This window comes from Hyperoodon ampullatus (assembly GCF_949752795.1).
Source record: "Hyperoodon ampullatus genome assembly, chromosome: 7".
NCBI classification, from domain to species: Eukaryota; Metazoa; Chordata; class Mammalia; order Artiodactyla; family Ziphiidae; genus Hyperoodon; species Hyperoodon ampullatus.
Genome location: NC_136920.1, coordinates 54367303 through 54382405, shown reverse-complemented (window position 1 = coordinate 54382405; position 15103 = coordinate 54367303). Strand labels below are relative to the sequence as shown.

Genomic DNA, 15103 nt, shown 5'->3' with positions numbered 1-15103 from the left:
GGCCCGGGAAGGGCTAAACCCAAGGCACGCTGACCAGCTAGCTGAGATCTGGGAGATGCAGGGTGGGAGGGAAAAGGTTAAAAATGTCCTATTGTGAGTTTGAGTCCAACTGATGTCTAGGAAAAGCCAACCATAATGTCGTCAGATGAAAGGACTTTTGGCCCAGTTCCCACATGCGACGGGGGCCCCGAAGTGCCCGACAGACAAAGGCACCGCGCAGCCCTGGAGAAGGTGCGGGGGCCTGGCCCTCATACCGATGGTGCAGTGCTCGCCGTTCCAGCCCGGGCTGCACTCACACGTGCCGTCCCGGCAGGTCCCGTGCTCGGCGCAGCGCGGGTGGCAGGCGCGCTGGTCGCAGGCCGCCCCCATCCAGCCGTCCTCGCAGCGGCAGGTGCCCCCCACGCAGACGCCGTGGCCACCACACTCGGCAGCACAGATCTCTGGGTAGGGGGAGGGAGAAGGCGGAGAGAGAAAAAACAAGTATTGAGCCAGTTGTTCTTGGGAACAAGGGTCACACTTGGCTACCTACCTTGGCTCTGTGAGCAGTCGGGATTCCAGAGGCTCAGGAGGCTAATCTCTGTGGACAAGGACCCTCGGACAAGAACAGTTCTCCAGCCAGAGGCCTGTCGCGAGCCCCTTTCCTCGCCAAAATAGGATGGACTGTAGGGCTCTGCTCTGTTTGCTTTTCTCTGTGGCCAGCCTGTCCCCGCTTTTGTGCTTACCGCTTCCAGAGGGGACCGCCCTTCTGAACAGATGCGAGGAGAAGTCACATTTAATTAAAAACCAGTTATGTGTGAAAACAAAGTGAGGATGAGACAAGCGAAGTGCCTGTGGGTCTGGCTGGGGTGCATGAAGGGTCCTGGGCTTGCACTTCATTCCAGCTTTGACTCTAATTGAGATGGGAGGAAAGGGGAGGCTGGACCCCCGCATCCCAGGGGGGTTCTCTGGTGTTCTGCTGGGTTTATGTTCAGTCCTCCTGCTCACTGCTTCATCACCCCAACTCCAGGCACCATCTAAATGGCCTTTCCCATCCAAAGCAAACAGCTGGACTGGGGGCGGAGGCACTTCACAGCCAGACTGGAGTTGCCCAGACTTTCACAAAGGCCCGTCTGTGAGACGGTGCAAAAGACACACGCGACCTGATCCACAAGCCCCTTGGGCCCAGAGCCAGAGACAACTTCATGGTTACTCAGGCAGAGGCTGTGAAAGCTCTGAAACACAACTCCTTTTTAGGAAACCAGTTGAACAACTGGGGCCCTTGATGCTCTCTGCCAGGGCTGTGATGGAGACCCTCACTCGATTCTGTGCCTCGTGGCCCAACATTCTTCAAATGAAGATCCCAACACCTTTAATTTCTTTCAAATTAAATTGACTGGCACCCATGTCAAGTCGCATTTGCACATTACCCCTTCCAAGCTATACTCCTGGCTTGGAAGCTACTAACAGTCCAACTACTTTTAAAAAAGAAAATAAAATTAGATCTCAGAGGCTCAGAACTTCCATATTAATCTACAAGGCAATGGCTAAAATGTTCAAAAATTAAAAAATAAACAAAACAGAAAACAGTAATAGTTCCCATTTATGGTGTGTTCCTATGCCTGACATCTTGCCAAGCAAAGTAGGTGGAAAGGGAGTTAATGCGTGCAGTACCACACTGGGTTTCTCAGCTCCCCAGGGGAGAGAAAGGCTGCTGTAAAATGTGTGCAAAGAGCCCTGACCTGGAGCCAGGGGACCTGGGTTCTATGCCAGGCTCAGGAGCAGAAGCTGTGTGACCCTGGGCAGGTTCCTTGACTTCACTGGTGATGCTGCCTCACAGTACCTCTGCTACCCATCAGGGCTATGCTGAGCATTCGGTGAAGTGGACAATAGAAAAGGGCATGGCAAGATCACTAACTCAAGAAAGATTTCTCAGGGCAGTGAGTTTTAGACTACGTGTCCAAAGACCAGGTTTGCGAGGTCTGTGTCTGCTCAGCCAAGGATCTGCTGTGTCACCTTGGGAAGGTCACTTGCCCTCTCTGGGTGTTGGTTTCCCCATCAACTGCAGGGGGGACCTGATGGCATCTAAGACTGTGGGAGTCTATGATATAAACATCCTCCATGTCACACAGCATGATCTATCCCTAAGGCTCGGCTGGAGTGTCCCTCCTCCTCAGAAGTCTCCCACAATTCACTCGGCGGTTGTTCTCTTGCTCCGTGCCTTTCCATGTGACGTGGTAGGCTGCTTCTCCATTTCTGCATGTCTCACTGTCAGACTCAGGACAACCTGAGGCTGGATGAATTCTGATCACCTCTAGGCCTGGTACCCAGAACAGATCTTGGCACAGAACAGACCCTTAATTAAGGTTTGCTGGATAATGAATAAATCCATGTGTGCCTGGGGCTACAGGTGCCTAAGAATTTAAAACCATTCAGGTACACCCTGCTCAGCCTGACTGAGAGTCAGTCCAGGCCTATCTGTCTGCTAATCTCTGGTGGGTTGCCATTGTGAAAACTTCCCAAGTGAGCATGGAGCTGTGGAGCAAAGTGTCAGGACACCCAGCAGCCCTCCAGGAAGGGGGCTTTCGCAAGATGTTCTTCAAGTTTCCTTCCCTTCTTGCTCACATGGACAATGTCCTGGATTTTTCTCAAGATGAAGAATGACAATCTCAGGTCCCTGGGTCTCCCTACATCCTAAGTTTGAAATTTCCATCCCTTCTGCACAGTGCTGCAAGGGCATCGACCCAGATGACTCCGGAGGCAGGGCCTGAACTCAGGGCTGGCTGGGACTTTCACCTGAGAGCCTGGAGGAAAGATGAGCTTAGCATTTTGGGGGGTTTACTCAGCACATTTTCCAGGTGGCAGTTTATGGTGTGAAAGTAAACTTCAAACAACCCTTCTGTTCACCGAGGTGTGAGCCTGGAGAGGGACAGGCTGTGGGGCAGCCTTCCTCGGGGCACTTGGAGTTTACAGTCTTGGTGTTTTGGGCTGCAGGGCACTTGAAGGTCACGGGCTTGAGAGCAGAAGAGGCAGGGCTTTCCCAGCACTTGACGGCCTCACTTCAGGTCCTCACTACTGGGTAGTTCATTCCTTTACTAATTAACTTTGAGGCAGTGTGTGTGAAAGAGCGTAAGACTTGGAATCAGGTGTGACTCCAAATCTTGGTTCTGCCAGTTGTGGGACCTTAGACAGCCTCCTCAACTGCTCTGAGCTTCATTTTCTTCCTCCGTAAAATAGGGATGATGATAGCACCCACTTCAGAGGGTACACAGCCCTGATATACAGCTCAAACTGATCCCTTTATTCTTCCAGCAATAGTCCATGCCTGCCTGCTATGTGGCAGAAACTGTGCCGGGTGCTAGGAATACAGAGGTCAATAAGACACAGTCTCTGCCTCACAGGAGATCATTGCCCAGACAAAGCCCAAACTGATTGCTAAGATCAGCTGAGTAATCTACAGCTGTTACTCACTTCGGCACCTTTCTGCTTATGTGCAATGAATAAAGAACCGTGAATCTTAGGATCAGACAGATTTGGTATCTGTTCTTGGCTTTGTCACTTACTGGCTGGGTAATTTTCAAGGTGCAAGTTATGCAATTCATTGAAACTCGATTTCCATTTCTTTAAAATGAGGCTAATAATTCCCACTTTACCAATCTTACACGGTTGGTGTTAGATCAAATGAGGTAATGTATGGAAAAGCCATTTTTGGCTTCATAACTTAACACTTATGTCAGGTTATACAGTTTACAAAGCACCCTTCACATACAACTTCTCATTTAACTATCACAACAAGGCTGTGCGAACACCTGGCTATTATCCTTCTTAGAGGTGAGGCTACTGAGACCCAGAGAGCACAGGGGAATTCTACAAGGTCGTGTGTTCATCTGGTGCTTTCTCCTCATTTTGACAATCCTCAGGGCAAGGCTTCAAGATAAGCATTTTACAGATATGGAAACGGAGTCACAGGCTAGACAGAGGCAGGCTCATTTTACAGATATGGAAACTGAGTCACAGACTAGACAGAGGCAGGCTCTCCTTTGAGGGAAGCTCCTGCTTCTTCCAGCAGATCTCCCCTTGTTTCTGGCCCTGTTGTTTATCCCTTGTTACGTTCAAGTCAGACCCTGGCTATGTGTGAGATGCAATGAGATTCTCTACACAGAGTTTCCCAGACACCCGAGCTCACTTTTCTCCTCTGGGGACTGCAGAGCTGTCCCTCCAAACTCTCCATTTCCCCGCCAGTTTACACTAGACATGCTGCCCTGGAACGAAGCTAAAGCTGCCTGGTGGTCGAGCACCCCTCCATTAGTCCTTTACAAGCTGGGTTGTGAGCTCTTACACATTTTAATGGAAGGGGCCTGAACAGGGTGACCTTGATGTTTATGTGGTGCTAACTGATGGTAACACAACCTGTCAGTGTTGAGCTTCTCTTCTGCAGATGGGCTCTCCGCCCAAGTGCAGGAGACCCACTGCCTCCTGACGGGAGCAGAAACCTGAGAGTCTGCTTCATTTGGTCTCGAGTGGTAGGCCCCATTGTTATTTTTTTATGTACCTCAATTTTTTTTTTGTCCTTGAAATAAAAGGAACTGCTTTATTTTTGCTTCTCTGATTCTGCTTTTACACTGAAGCAGATATAACTTCCCAGAGTGGCTGGTGAAAACCAAATAGGACGATGCTAAAGAATGTGCTTTGACAGCTCCTGTGCCCTTTATGTAATGTAAATGGTGCTTTGTGAAGTTTGGGTCACAGCTCCTAAGTCTCAAGTTTACTCAGTTGTATACAGGGGATGACACTGACTACTGCAGAGAGGTGGTGGAGGAATCACTCTCATTTGCTTCATTTCTTGAGCGCTCACTGGGTGCGAATCCAATGGTGAGCGGGCACTGGGGGATCCAATGGTGAGTATGACAGACACGGCTCTTTCCTGACCTCAAGGAGTGACATTCTAGCATGGCAGACAGACATAACCTAATTGAATTAAATGGGTTAAGATGAAAGGAAGTGAAGCTTCTAGTAGGGAGCCTGGCACGTAGTCAGGATATGATAAACTGTGCACACACATATTCTTATAAGAAAGGAAAGGGGGTGTAGTGGCAAGTGTTATCAGACTGAAGTCAGATCAGATGTGAATTCTGACTTATGCAACACACCTGATACAAGCAAGCATTTGATAAAGGCTAGGCGATGGTCATGTGATCAACATGGGCACTTTCTGACTACATGCTGGACGGCAGGGGCCTGGGAGGAACCCTCTGACGTACTAAAGAGTACACAATCCATACAGTAGACATGGATTCAGATTCCGACTCCCCAGTCTCCTTGAGTCCTTGCGGAGAATTACTTACTCTCTCTGGACCATACTTCTTCACCCCCAAAACAGGGAGAGTAATAATGGTCCCCTACAGGGTGAGTGAGTGGTGGTAACTGAAGGAAAGGGTAAATGTGAATGGCTCTATGTAATCTGTGTTATGTATGTTGTGTTCTGTACATTAACTGATTGATGGAGACCTACAACATCCTGTATCAGTGCAGCTCCGAGTCACCGAGAAGAGAAGCATCTCCCTGAAGAGCAAAATATTTTCTAGCAGCAGCCTCAAAATTTGGGTATGAAACTCTTTCTCCGGTTACCTAGCATGGCACCATCAGCCAAGACCATTAAAACCCAGGTAGAAGCCACCTGCATTTGTAGCTTCGGCCTCCTCTTAAAATCGGGTGAAAATCCCCAACTGTCCTAAAGTGTCATTCCAAGTCTGTAAAGTTCTTGGCTGAACTATACAGGGCCTTGGAGAGCAACCAGGTCAGGCCCAAGAACACCCTGGCTCTTCTCCTGGGGAAAGCCGTACCCCCCAGCACCTCCCCTTCCCCACCCCACCTCTGCCCCGCCTCACTGGTATCCACGTCTGTCTTCTCTCTAGACTGGAAGCCCACCTGATGGCAGGCTCTAGCTTTTATTCATCTTGGTTCCCAGCAGCAGGCACCAGGTCTGGCAGAGAATGAGCTTTCAACAAATATTTGTTGAAAGAACAGATGAATTTTTTAAAAATCTCATGGAAGAGGTGTTATGTCAGTTGGCTCAACTCTATCCCAGCGCCATATTGTACAAAATTTATTTGGTTAAATATATTCACACAGAGGCTCAGCCTTCTTTGTGCTTAACCTTCTTAGAAACGTATCTTCTCCAATCTCCGACTGATAGCTTGTAACCTTAAAGTGTCTCAGTCCTTACACCCTCACACACATCTTCCTTCGCACCAATGCCCGTGTCATACCTGTTCCCTTTCTATGATGTGGAAGCAGGTGGACACATGACGGAAAGGGTAGGGAAAAATATATGGTTTGGCTATTGGTTAATTGTGCTCCAAAGTGTATACACGAGGAAAACAGCTGCTCCAGTCTCCTCTCATTAAATGTTAATCCCCGCATGAACCTGGATGAAGCCTGGGACCTATCACAGCTACGTTTTAATTTGTCTGGACTTACTTTACAATCCTGTTCATTAAAATAGCTGGTAAGGGAAGCTGTGCCTCTCCCCTAAAGGGAAATACTTATATATAATTTTCCCATAAAATTTCTTTGACTTGGAAAGATGCTCAAAACTGACACAAGTTGGGGATAGAGGGGACCCCACACAAGGATCTGTGTGCTTTCCTGATGAGCAAGGAACAGATACAGGTGAAGCTGTCTTTGAAATTCAGGGATGTGAAAGCAGAGCCTTGGTCCCATATGACCTCCTGGGAAGCCCTTTAATAAGTCTGTATGTAGCACTAAAAGGGATAATAGGGAAAATTGTTCTATCCTGCTTAGGACCTGAGGTTCTTAGAAGTGACCTTAAGAAATTTTAGTAAGGGTTAAATAATTTTAAATGATCTCCACTAGGATTTTCTGTTGCATCGCTAGCTCATCTGAGTTAATGCCCAGTTTGGGGGATTTCTCTGAAATCCTGGTCCTTGAAAATTCCTTGGGGGAATTTCTCATGAAATCCTTGGACACTTTAAGTCCAAGCTACACTAAACAGCATTTGAGGCAAAAATAAGGAGAAATTGTAGAACCACTATTGGTGGCACACAAATATTACCTCATTAAATCCTCACAACACCCCTGCAATTTTGTTTTCACTCCCTTACCATCACTGAGGAAACCGCTTGGTGAGACTTAGTGACTTGCTCAAAGGTACTTAGCTAGAATGAAAGGTGACTATGATTAACACAGGTTTTTGGTCTGTGAACTGTGGGATCAGGTTTAGGCAAAACCTCAGCTGTAAGCTGACATATTTCCTTATTAATTATGTATTAGATCCTCACCCCAGCTAGACTAGAGAATCTCTGAAATCAGAGTCTGAGTCTCCTTTTTCACCCCGACTCAATGTTTATCATGTTAAGTACTTTTCCTTCTGTTTGTCTGTTTATCTGTCTTTTCAATCTCCATCCATCCATCTGCCTGTCCATCAGCTCATCCATCTGTCCATCAACCCAATCATCTAATCATCCAATCAGCTATTCAGTCAACAGGCCATCTAACTGCCCATCTATCTATCTATCCATCCATCCATCCATCCATCCATCCATCCATCTGTGTGACTTGGGCTAGTTAATTCATCTTTCTGTGCCTCAGCTTTCTCTTCTGCAAAATAGGATAGAGACACCAACATCTCAGGTTCATGTGAGGCTTAAAAGAACATCATGTAATGTGCTTAATATCATGTACATCTTTTACAGAGTAAACACTCACTACATGGCAACTATTTTACGTTTATGTGCTAGACAGAGCCAGGGGAAGGGAGGGTTTGAAGATACTGTGGAGAGCAAGGGGAGGATGTGAACAACTGAGGTTCCTCTCAACAGCTGGAGAGGACTGGATCTGGAGCATAATCAGAAGGACAGGCTTCCTGGGCCCCTCATGCCCTGGGGAGAGGTAAGCGGCAAAGACCCGTGTAAGGGACAGACCAGGATAATGAGAGACACTTAAACCATGGCCTCCATGTTCTCAGTGAGGTAGGAATCTCTGCTGAGCAGGATGTTAATGGATAGATGTGGACATTTGAAAGAGCCCCTTGGGGACTGAGTGTAAGAACTCACAAAGTACAAGAAGAACTGCAGCTGGAAGGACCCAGGAGGGGCTAAAGATCGTGAGCGGGACATGATTTGGCTTAAAGCACTCAGAAGCCCGGCTGTGAGATCAGAGGTGGTGAGTGGCTGGAGTGATCCTGGGTTTTGCAAGGTGGATGGGGAAGAAAGGCACAGAAACAGGGAGCCGAGAGTGAGGAAGGAAGACAGCTGGAAGTAAAGGACTGAGGGAACAGGGGGAAATGAAGGAGGAGGAGGGTGAGTCAGGAGAGAGCTGATGCTGGGCAGGAAGTGGCCTGGATGTGGCCAGGGGCTCACCTTCAGGTGGGTTTAGGGGTTAAGAGAGAAAAAGAGGAGGAAAACCTAGAGGAGCAGTTTTTTTTTTTTTTTCCTTTGCGGTACGCGGGCCTCTCACTGTTGTGGCCTCTCCCACTGCGGAGCACAGACTCCGGACGCGCAGGCTCAGCGGCCATGGCTCACGGGCCCAGCCGCTCCACGGCATATGGGATCTTCCCGGACCAGGGCACGAACCCGTGTCCCCTGCATCGGCAGGCGGACTCTCAACCACTGCGCCACCAGGGAAGCCCGAGGAGCAGTTTTCTTGGTCAGAGCATGAGAAGGTATCCTAGAGATTCTCTAACCATCCTATAGACAGGAAAACACGGGCCAAAGAGAGGAAGTGCCTTGTTCTTGGCCACATAGTCATGTGCATATTAGTACTTGAGCAAGAACTTGATGGCTGCCTTAGGAAATAGTCATGTAAGGGGCCAGCCAGATAAATGGCTAAAGGCGGGGAGGCCTCACCACTCTTTGGCCCCCTCCTCTGTGCCTCTGCATAGGCTGCTTTCATGGTCTAGGTGTTCCTTTCCCCCAGTCTTCACATGTTGAAGTCTGGCTCCAATGCCACCTCCTCCCTGAAGCCTCCTTCCAGTGCCCACACTGGAAGGGGTTTCATCTCCTGCCTTCCCAAAGCACTTTATGCAAACCTTTGTTTATCAGGGTTGTTAGTCTACCTGTGTTGCCTCCAGAACCCTGCCATCATCAGATTAGTCTCTGTACTCTGTAGTGAGTCTCACACAGAAAATGTATCTTTTGACTGCATCCATGTACCGCCAGATTCCAGTGGTCTGAGGCAGGGCACTCCAGTAACTATTCAAGGTACTATGATTTTGCACAGGGCAGAGGCCTGGATTTGGGCAAGCTGGGTATAAAAGCCTTCTTTGCCACTTCCCAGCTCTGGGAAACAAACATTGCACATATCTGAGCCTTACCTTTGTCATTTATAAAACGGCGGTAATGAATATTAAAATTGATTTTAAAATATATTGAGGACCTACTATATGCCAGATACCGTTAGAAGCTTGGGATTCAGAAATTGTATTAAATTATTCCTTTCTTCAAGGAACTCAAGTCTACCTAAGTGTATAAATGAGCACAAAACTGGCCACCATGCCTGGCACACAGCAGGCCAATTACAATTTAACTCTCACTTCCACAGGCCAGATATCCCTGCATTTTGAACAATTTGGCTCAAGTATAGCACCCACTCTCTCTCCCTCCCTCTCCCACAAAATTGGGCAGATGGCTTTTTAGTCTCAGTGCAGGTTACAGGAAGAAGCCAGAAGGGAGGAAGGTATAGGAAAGGAGCATCTGACTTCCTTATAGTAATTGATCTCCTTTTGACATTGAGGCCAAACCCAAGTCACTCTCCTGTGCTTCTCAACTTCCATCCCTATCACCTGAGAGTCAGAGTGGCTCCAAGCCATGCTTCGGTCCCCCAGATCTAGATGGCAGAAAGCTAATGAGCCTTGGAAACCACATGGCCTTTCACCTCACTCAAGGAGCTCAGAAAGCTTTCAAACCAAGCAGAAAAATGGATTCCAGTACATTGGTGCAGAGCAGTCTCCAATCTATTCCCCCAGGACCGGAATTTCAAGCTTTATGAAGCACCTATCACAGGAAGTAGTAAGTCGCCTCTATTCACCTTAATTGGAGGGTATCTGGCTTCCTGATTAAAGGAGTTCAAAGCTAGCATGGGGGAGGCCTCCAAATACGCTCTGACTTTGCAGAATGATAACAAGCCAAGAAAGGACTGGTGAGCAGAGAAGCCAAAAAAGGTAACTGGGATGTGTATTTGTGGCCAGGGCTGAACCACTACCCCACTGAAAGGGCCCAACTGGGTATACTGAAGAGATAGCTGATGTTCAGACCTCCAGCCCTGATACCCTTTTGTGAAGGCCCACCTCTCCACCCAGTCATGTGCTCATCTATCTAACTCTTTCCTGGACACCTCCTCCTAGAAGTCCCTCAGGCACCTCAAACTGCATGCCAATATTAGAGTAAGCTTTCTAAAACCAAACCTGACCACGTCACAGCCCTGCCTGCAACTTTTCAGTGCCTTCCACTGACAGATAAAACCTAAACTCTTTCAAGGCCATTCATGATCTGATGCCTGCTAACTTCCTTCACCTCTTCTCCCTCACTACTGCCACAAATATCCTAAGCTAAGCTACTCCAAACTGTGGTTCTTTCCTAGAAAATGCCAGGATCTGTCTCATCTATGTACTTGTTGCAAATCTTTGACCTCCACAATGGGCTGCTGCAAGGTGCTTGCCTCTTTCTTCCATCTCTGACAATTCAAATCCAACCTCCATCACCCACCTTAAATCCCACTTCCTCCAAGAAGCCACCTTGATCACCCCGGCTGAAAGCAACTGCTCTTTTCCTGAACCCCTGTAGTATTGCCAGGTCCACCGCGGTCATGATCCAATTTACATGGTTCCTGGCAGTGTCACCAAGTGAAGTGGTACCTTGTAAACCTGATACCTGATCCATGGTCAGTATCGGCGTAAACCTTGGTAATAGCCAAAGGCAGGATTATGAAGGGGATAAGCATGGGTTCTGAACCCACAGAAGGCTGGATTTGAATCCTTTCTTTCCCAGAGTGCCTTTGGGAAAGGCACTCAAGTTCCCTGAACCCTGGTTTCCTGAGAATAACACCGTCTGCAATTTCAGAGGCTCACATATTTGTTGTTTGAATAAATCATGAAGCACATACATGGAGAAGCTCTGTAAAATGTAAATAAAATTTCCATTCAAAGGATAGTTATTATTTTAAAATTACAAAGTTACCATACCAGCAGTTTGATTCAGGAAGACAGCCGGAGATTTTGTATAAGATATCAGATTGGGCATCCAAATAGAAACCTAATTCTGAAGCCCAATTTCAGGAGGGCTTATATTTGCATACTGAAGAGCTCCAGTTGTGATAGAAAATGTTCCAGGGCTGTCGGGGGAAATTCTACTAAATTACAAAGCTGCCAGCTTCTGGTTTATCAACCTTTGACTCTGGCAGTATTTAGTAGCACGCCTGTTTGGGCCCAATTTCCCAGGCTTTGATTAAATGTTAGGAAGTGACCATCTCATTGTGTCTGAACCTCCACAGTACTTCCCAGGCAACTGGTGGGCTCTTCTCTGCCTCCTTCTAACACATCCACTTCTTTCTGCTTCGTTGTCAGTCTCTTGGATATTTATTATTCTGAACTTTGATTTTAGGCTGTCACTTGCTGTTGGGAAAGGGCACAGGAAATGTCAAGTCTCAAAGGACATGATTCCTTGGGTGAAATTCTAACCTCGAGTTTCCCCTCCCATAACATACCTATACAGAAATAGCCCAGTCTGACCATTTCCTTTTGATGTTTAATTGGATGTCAGTGCTGTGCTTTCTGGGCTGAGAGGCTAATGCTTCTCAGAGAGTGAACAATTCCGGCTACACAAATGAGACTTGTAACAGGGAGAATGCTCAACGCTGAATCTAATTTTCTCTCCCATCCATGAACAGAAGAAAATTTCTCTGGCATTACAGCATCTCACTCAGTCTTTCTGTCATTAGTAAGAATTAAATTCTGTTCCCTCAAATCTAAACGTAATTATATTTTGCCTCATAAATAAAATTGAATTACCATTTTCAAAATTTAGGGCTAATGCAACTGCTATGTTTAGAGCTTTAATTTTTTTTTTTAACATTGTTGCTACTTTCAGCTTTCTTTAAAAAAAATTGGGCTTATTTTGCTATCAATTGTGACTTCATTTGGTAACAGAGCTTTTCTGTTCCATATCTATCTGGTCATTACTGTTATTAATTATGCTTTGTGATTTGCTTTTCTTTTTGGTAGGGGAGGAGAGTAATAGAGAAGAAACTGGAAGCTCAAAGGATCTGAGTTTGAATTTTAGAAGGTCTCGCTAAGCTGAGGTAGGACCTAGGCCATGTTGCACTGAGAGAATTAAAGAAAGAGCCCTGACATGGAGTCTGAAAGGGAAATCTTCAATGCGCATTGAAAGATTTTTTACTTTGAGATTTTCAGCAAGACAGTGAGTGGACTCCATGACTGGGACCCTGCCTGCCTCTCTGGCCTCACTTCCTCAGCTCCTACTCTCCAGTCGGACTGAAGGAGGACCGCTCTGTACTTCTGCACATGCTGTTCCCTCTGCTTGGACGGCCCTCCCCTCCTCTGCCACCAGGGACCCCACCTCAGTCCCCTCTCACAATCTGGCTCACAAGTCTCCATCCTGGGGAAGACCTTCCCAGGTTCTTCTCTGCCCCCCTCCTGGCCGAGTGCACGCTCCTGCCCTTGTGCTCCCCAAACCCACCATAAATGCGACGGTCAGAGGCCTTAACACCTCAGGACTCTGTGTCACCTCCTGAGCGGCCTGAGGCATGCTGATCCCCGGGGCCTAGAATGGTCCGGCACATGAGAGGTCAGGAAGGGCTGTGAGTGAATGGAGGGGACGTGTGTGCTTGTCAGCAGTGGGTGCGCATCCGGAGCTCTTCTGGGGTGCTGTCTGCGGAGGCTGTGCTCCTCTCTGGAAAAAGCTCAGGAAGCTCAGTCCCTGAGCAGAGGCCAACATTAGCGCCGTAGGGCCCTTGTGCTGGTGTCTGGGGATAAATGTGTCAGCAGATTAGCGACTCCTCACTTAGACTTGATGACCAGAGTCGGGGGCTAGGGGGAAGGGGGGTGGGTCGAGAGTTTCAGTAACCACAAGAAAACCGAGCCTCTGAGAGAGAAAGCAAGTTGTTCAGGTCACACAGACTCCAATCCAGTTCTGGCTCCAGACCTTCACCATATAAACTGCCCTCAAACTTAAATTGCTTAGAGTTGAAGGACTGTTTGGCTAATTTAGACTTAGTCATGCATTCTAAAAATATACATTAATACTTTATTTATTGAGTGCTTACTGAGTGCCAGCCACCATGCTAGGCATTTTATACATACGTATTAAAACTAATTTGAAAAACAGCCCTGCAAGGCAGGTATCATTAGCCATATTCTTTGGGTAAGCTCAGTCTTGAAAATCTAGCTTGGTCCCACTCCAAATCCCATGCAGTTCTTTCTGACTGCACATGCTACGCCCAAATCCATACCATTGAATCTCTAAAAGATCTCCACCTGTTATTCCATGAAACCCAACTGCAATGAAATGATAAGAATCATAAACCACCAGCATGAGCATTTTACAATCAAAATCTCTGCCAGGTACTGCTTCTGTGAGCCAGCAACCCAAAGGAATAAAATGTAGTGAGAGGGCCCTCTCAAATAAAGGTATTTATGGAAGACAAGATTGGAGAGAGCTCAAAGAGAAGTGGAAACGAGGAATGAATTTATGAGGCTGAGGACGGAGATGGCTGGGCTGGGGTGGAGGGGAAGGAAGACCCGAGTGAGAGCCAGAGAAGGGGCAAATGATGGGTTTAAGGGATCGAATCTGATATCATACTCTGGAAAATGCCACAGAGCCTGAAATCTTCTTTAGAAGATTTAGAAGTCATTAGGCTCTGAAAGGAAGGTAGGCTTTTCCAATTTTAAGGACCATCTCAAAGAGGTTAAATTCCTCCCCTTTTCTAAGGCAGCTCTGAACCAAGAGGATGAAAAGCCAATTAAAGCACTTGAGGCGGTGGGTGTGGGGAAGGAGCCCTTCTGCTCCACAGGGCTACTGAGCGTGCCCCCTTTATGCAAAACTGATGAGGCACCCAGCCCAGCAGGACTACTCCCTGGGGAAGGTGGCTTGAAGGAGGTGAAATGATGCCAGCTCTTATCCAGGAGGGGTTCTGGCTGGCTGGCACTGCCCATGAAATGAACATGGGCTAGGTCTGGAAAGTGAAGGACGGGGCCCAGGAACTCAGTTTTAGCTTTGCAGAGTGTTATGGGGGCGTGGGGGGAGCGGATAAGGTTGGGGGTCGGGGGGGAAGGTGGGTGGAAGCCTGAGAGAAGGGATTAGACTGCCCAGCTGGTAGTGTGCTGGGATCTTCTTGGGCAGAGCCTTTGGCTGTAACCCCTCATTCTTCTTTGATAATTCCCTGGATAAGTCATTCATTCAATAATCACTAGAACCTAATGGCTGTCAGGCCGTGCACTAGAGAGAATGACAGACACTGACTTCTTGGGGTTCACAGTTTGACAAGAGAGAGGGCACATTTATAATACATGGCTCAGTACACCAAAGAGCTTAGGAGAGGCCTTGAAGCCAGACTTGGGCTGCATCCGTGCTGTGCCACTTTCCAATGGGGAGATACTGGCAAGCAATTTAACTTAGTTCTGACCTTCAGTTTCCTTATGTGGAAAACAGACCTGGTAAATACTTCCTTTACAGGGTTCTTATGACCCTTAACTAAGATAATGGTTGAAAGCACTTAGTTCAGCACCTGGTACATGGTAAGCATTAAGAAATGGACGACTCTAATTAATGCCCCATCCTGTGACTTATCAGGAAAAAAGACAAGATTAATGGCAAAGAAACCTCTTTGGGTGGAAAGAAGACTTGAGGTAAGAGCTGAGGACTTGGAAACAGATAGATTTAATTCAAATTCTGCCACTGATTAGTTACTGTGGGCAAGTCGTTTCCTCTCTCTAACGCTTTCCCATCTGTAAAACAACTGCAGTAGCAATCACCACCACCACCATCATCACCACCCCCATCACCACCACCATCACTACCATCATCATCACCACTATCATCACCATCACCACCATTACAACCACCATCATCGCCACCCCCATCACTACCATCAT

At 47.4% G+C, this 15103-nt stretch overlaps 1 protein-coding gene across 4 annotated transcripts in view; it reads right to left on the bottom strand.

Moving 5' to 3' along the window:
* The window catches only part of TENM4 (teneurin transmembrane protein 4), a gene marked incomplete at its 5' end in the record, with an annotated part of 383392 nt that overhangs the window by 121505 nt on the left and 246784 nt on the right, over positions 1–15103 (bottom strand). For all 4 annotated transcript variants that reach the window (XM_079707561.1, XM_079707562.1, XM_079707563.1 and 1 more), the window contains one exon: positions 255–440. In XM_079707561.1, the coding sequence (XP_079563687.1) occupies positions 255–440 (186 nt within the window). The remainder of the gene's footprint in view (positions 1–254; positions 441–15103) is intronic.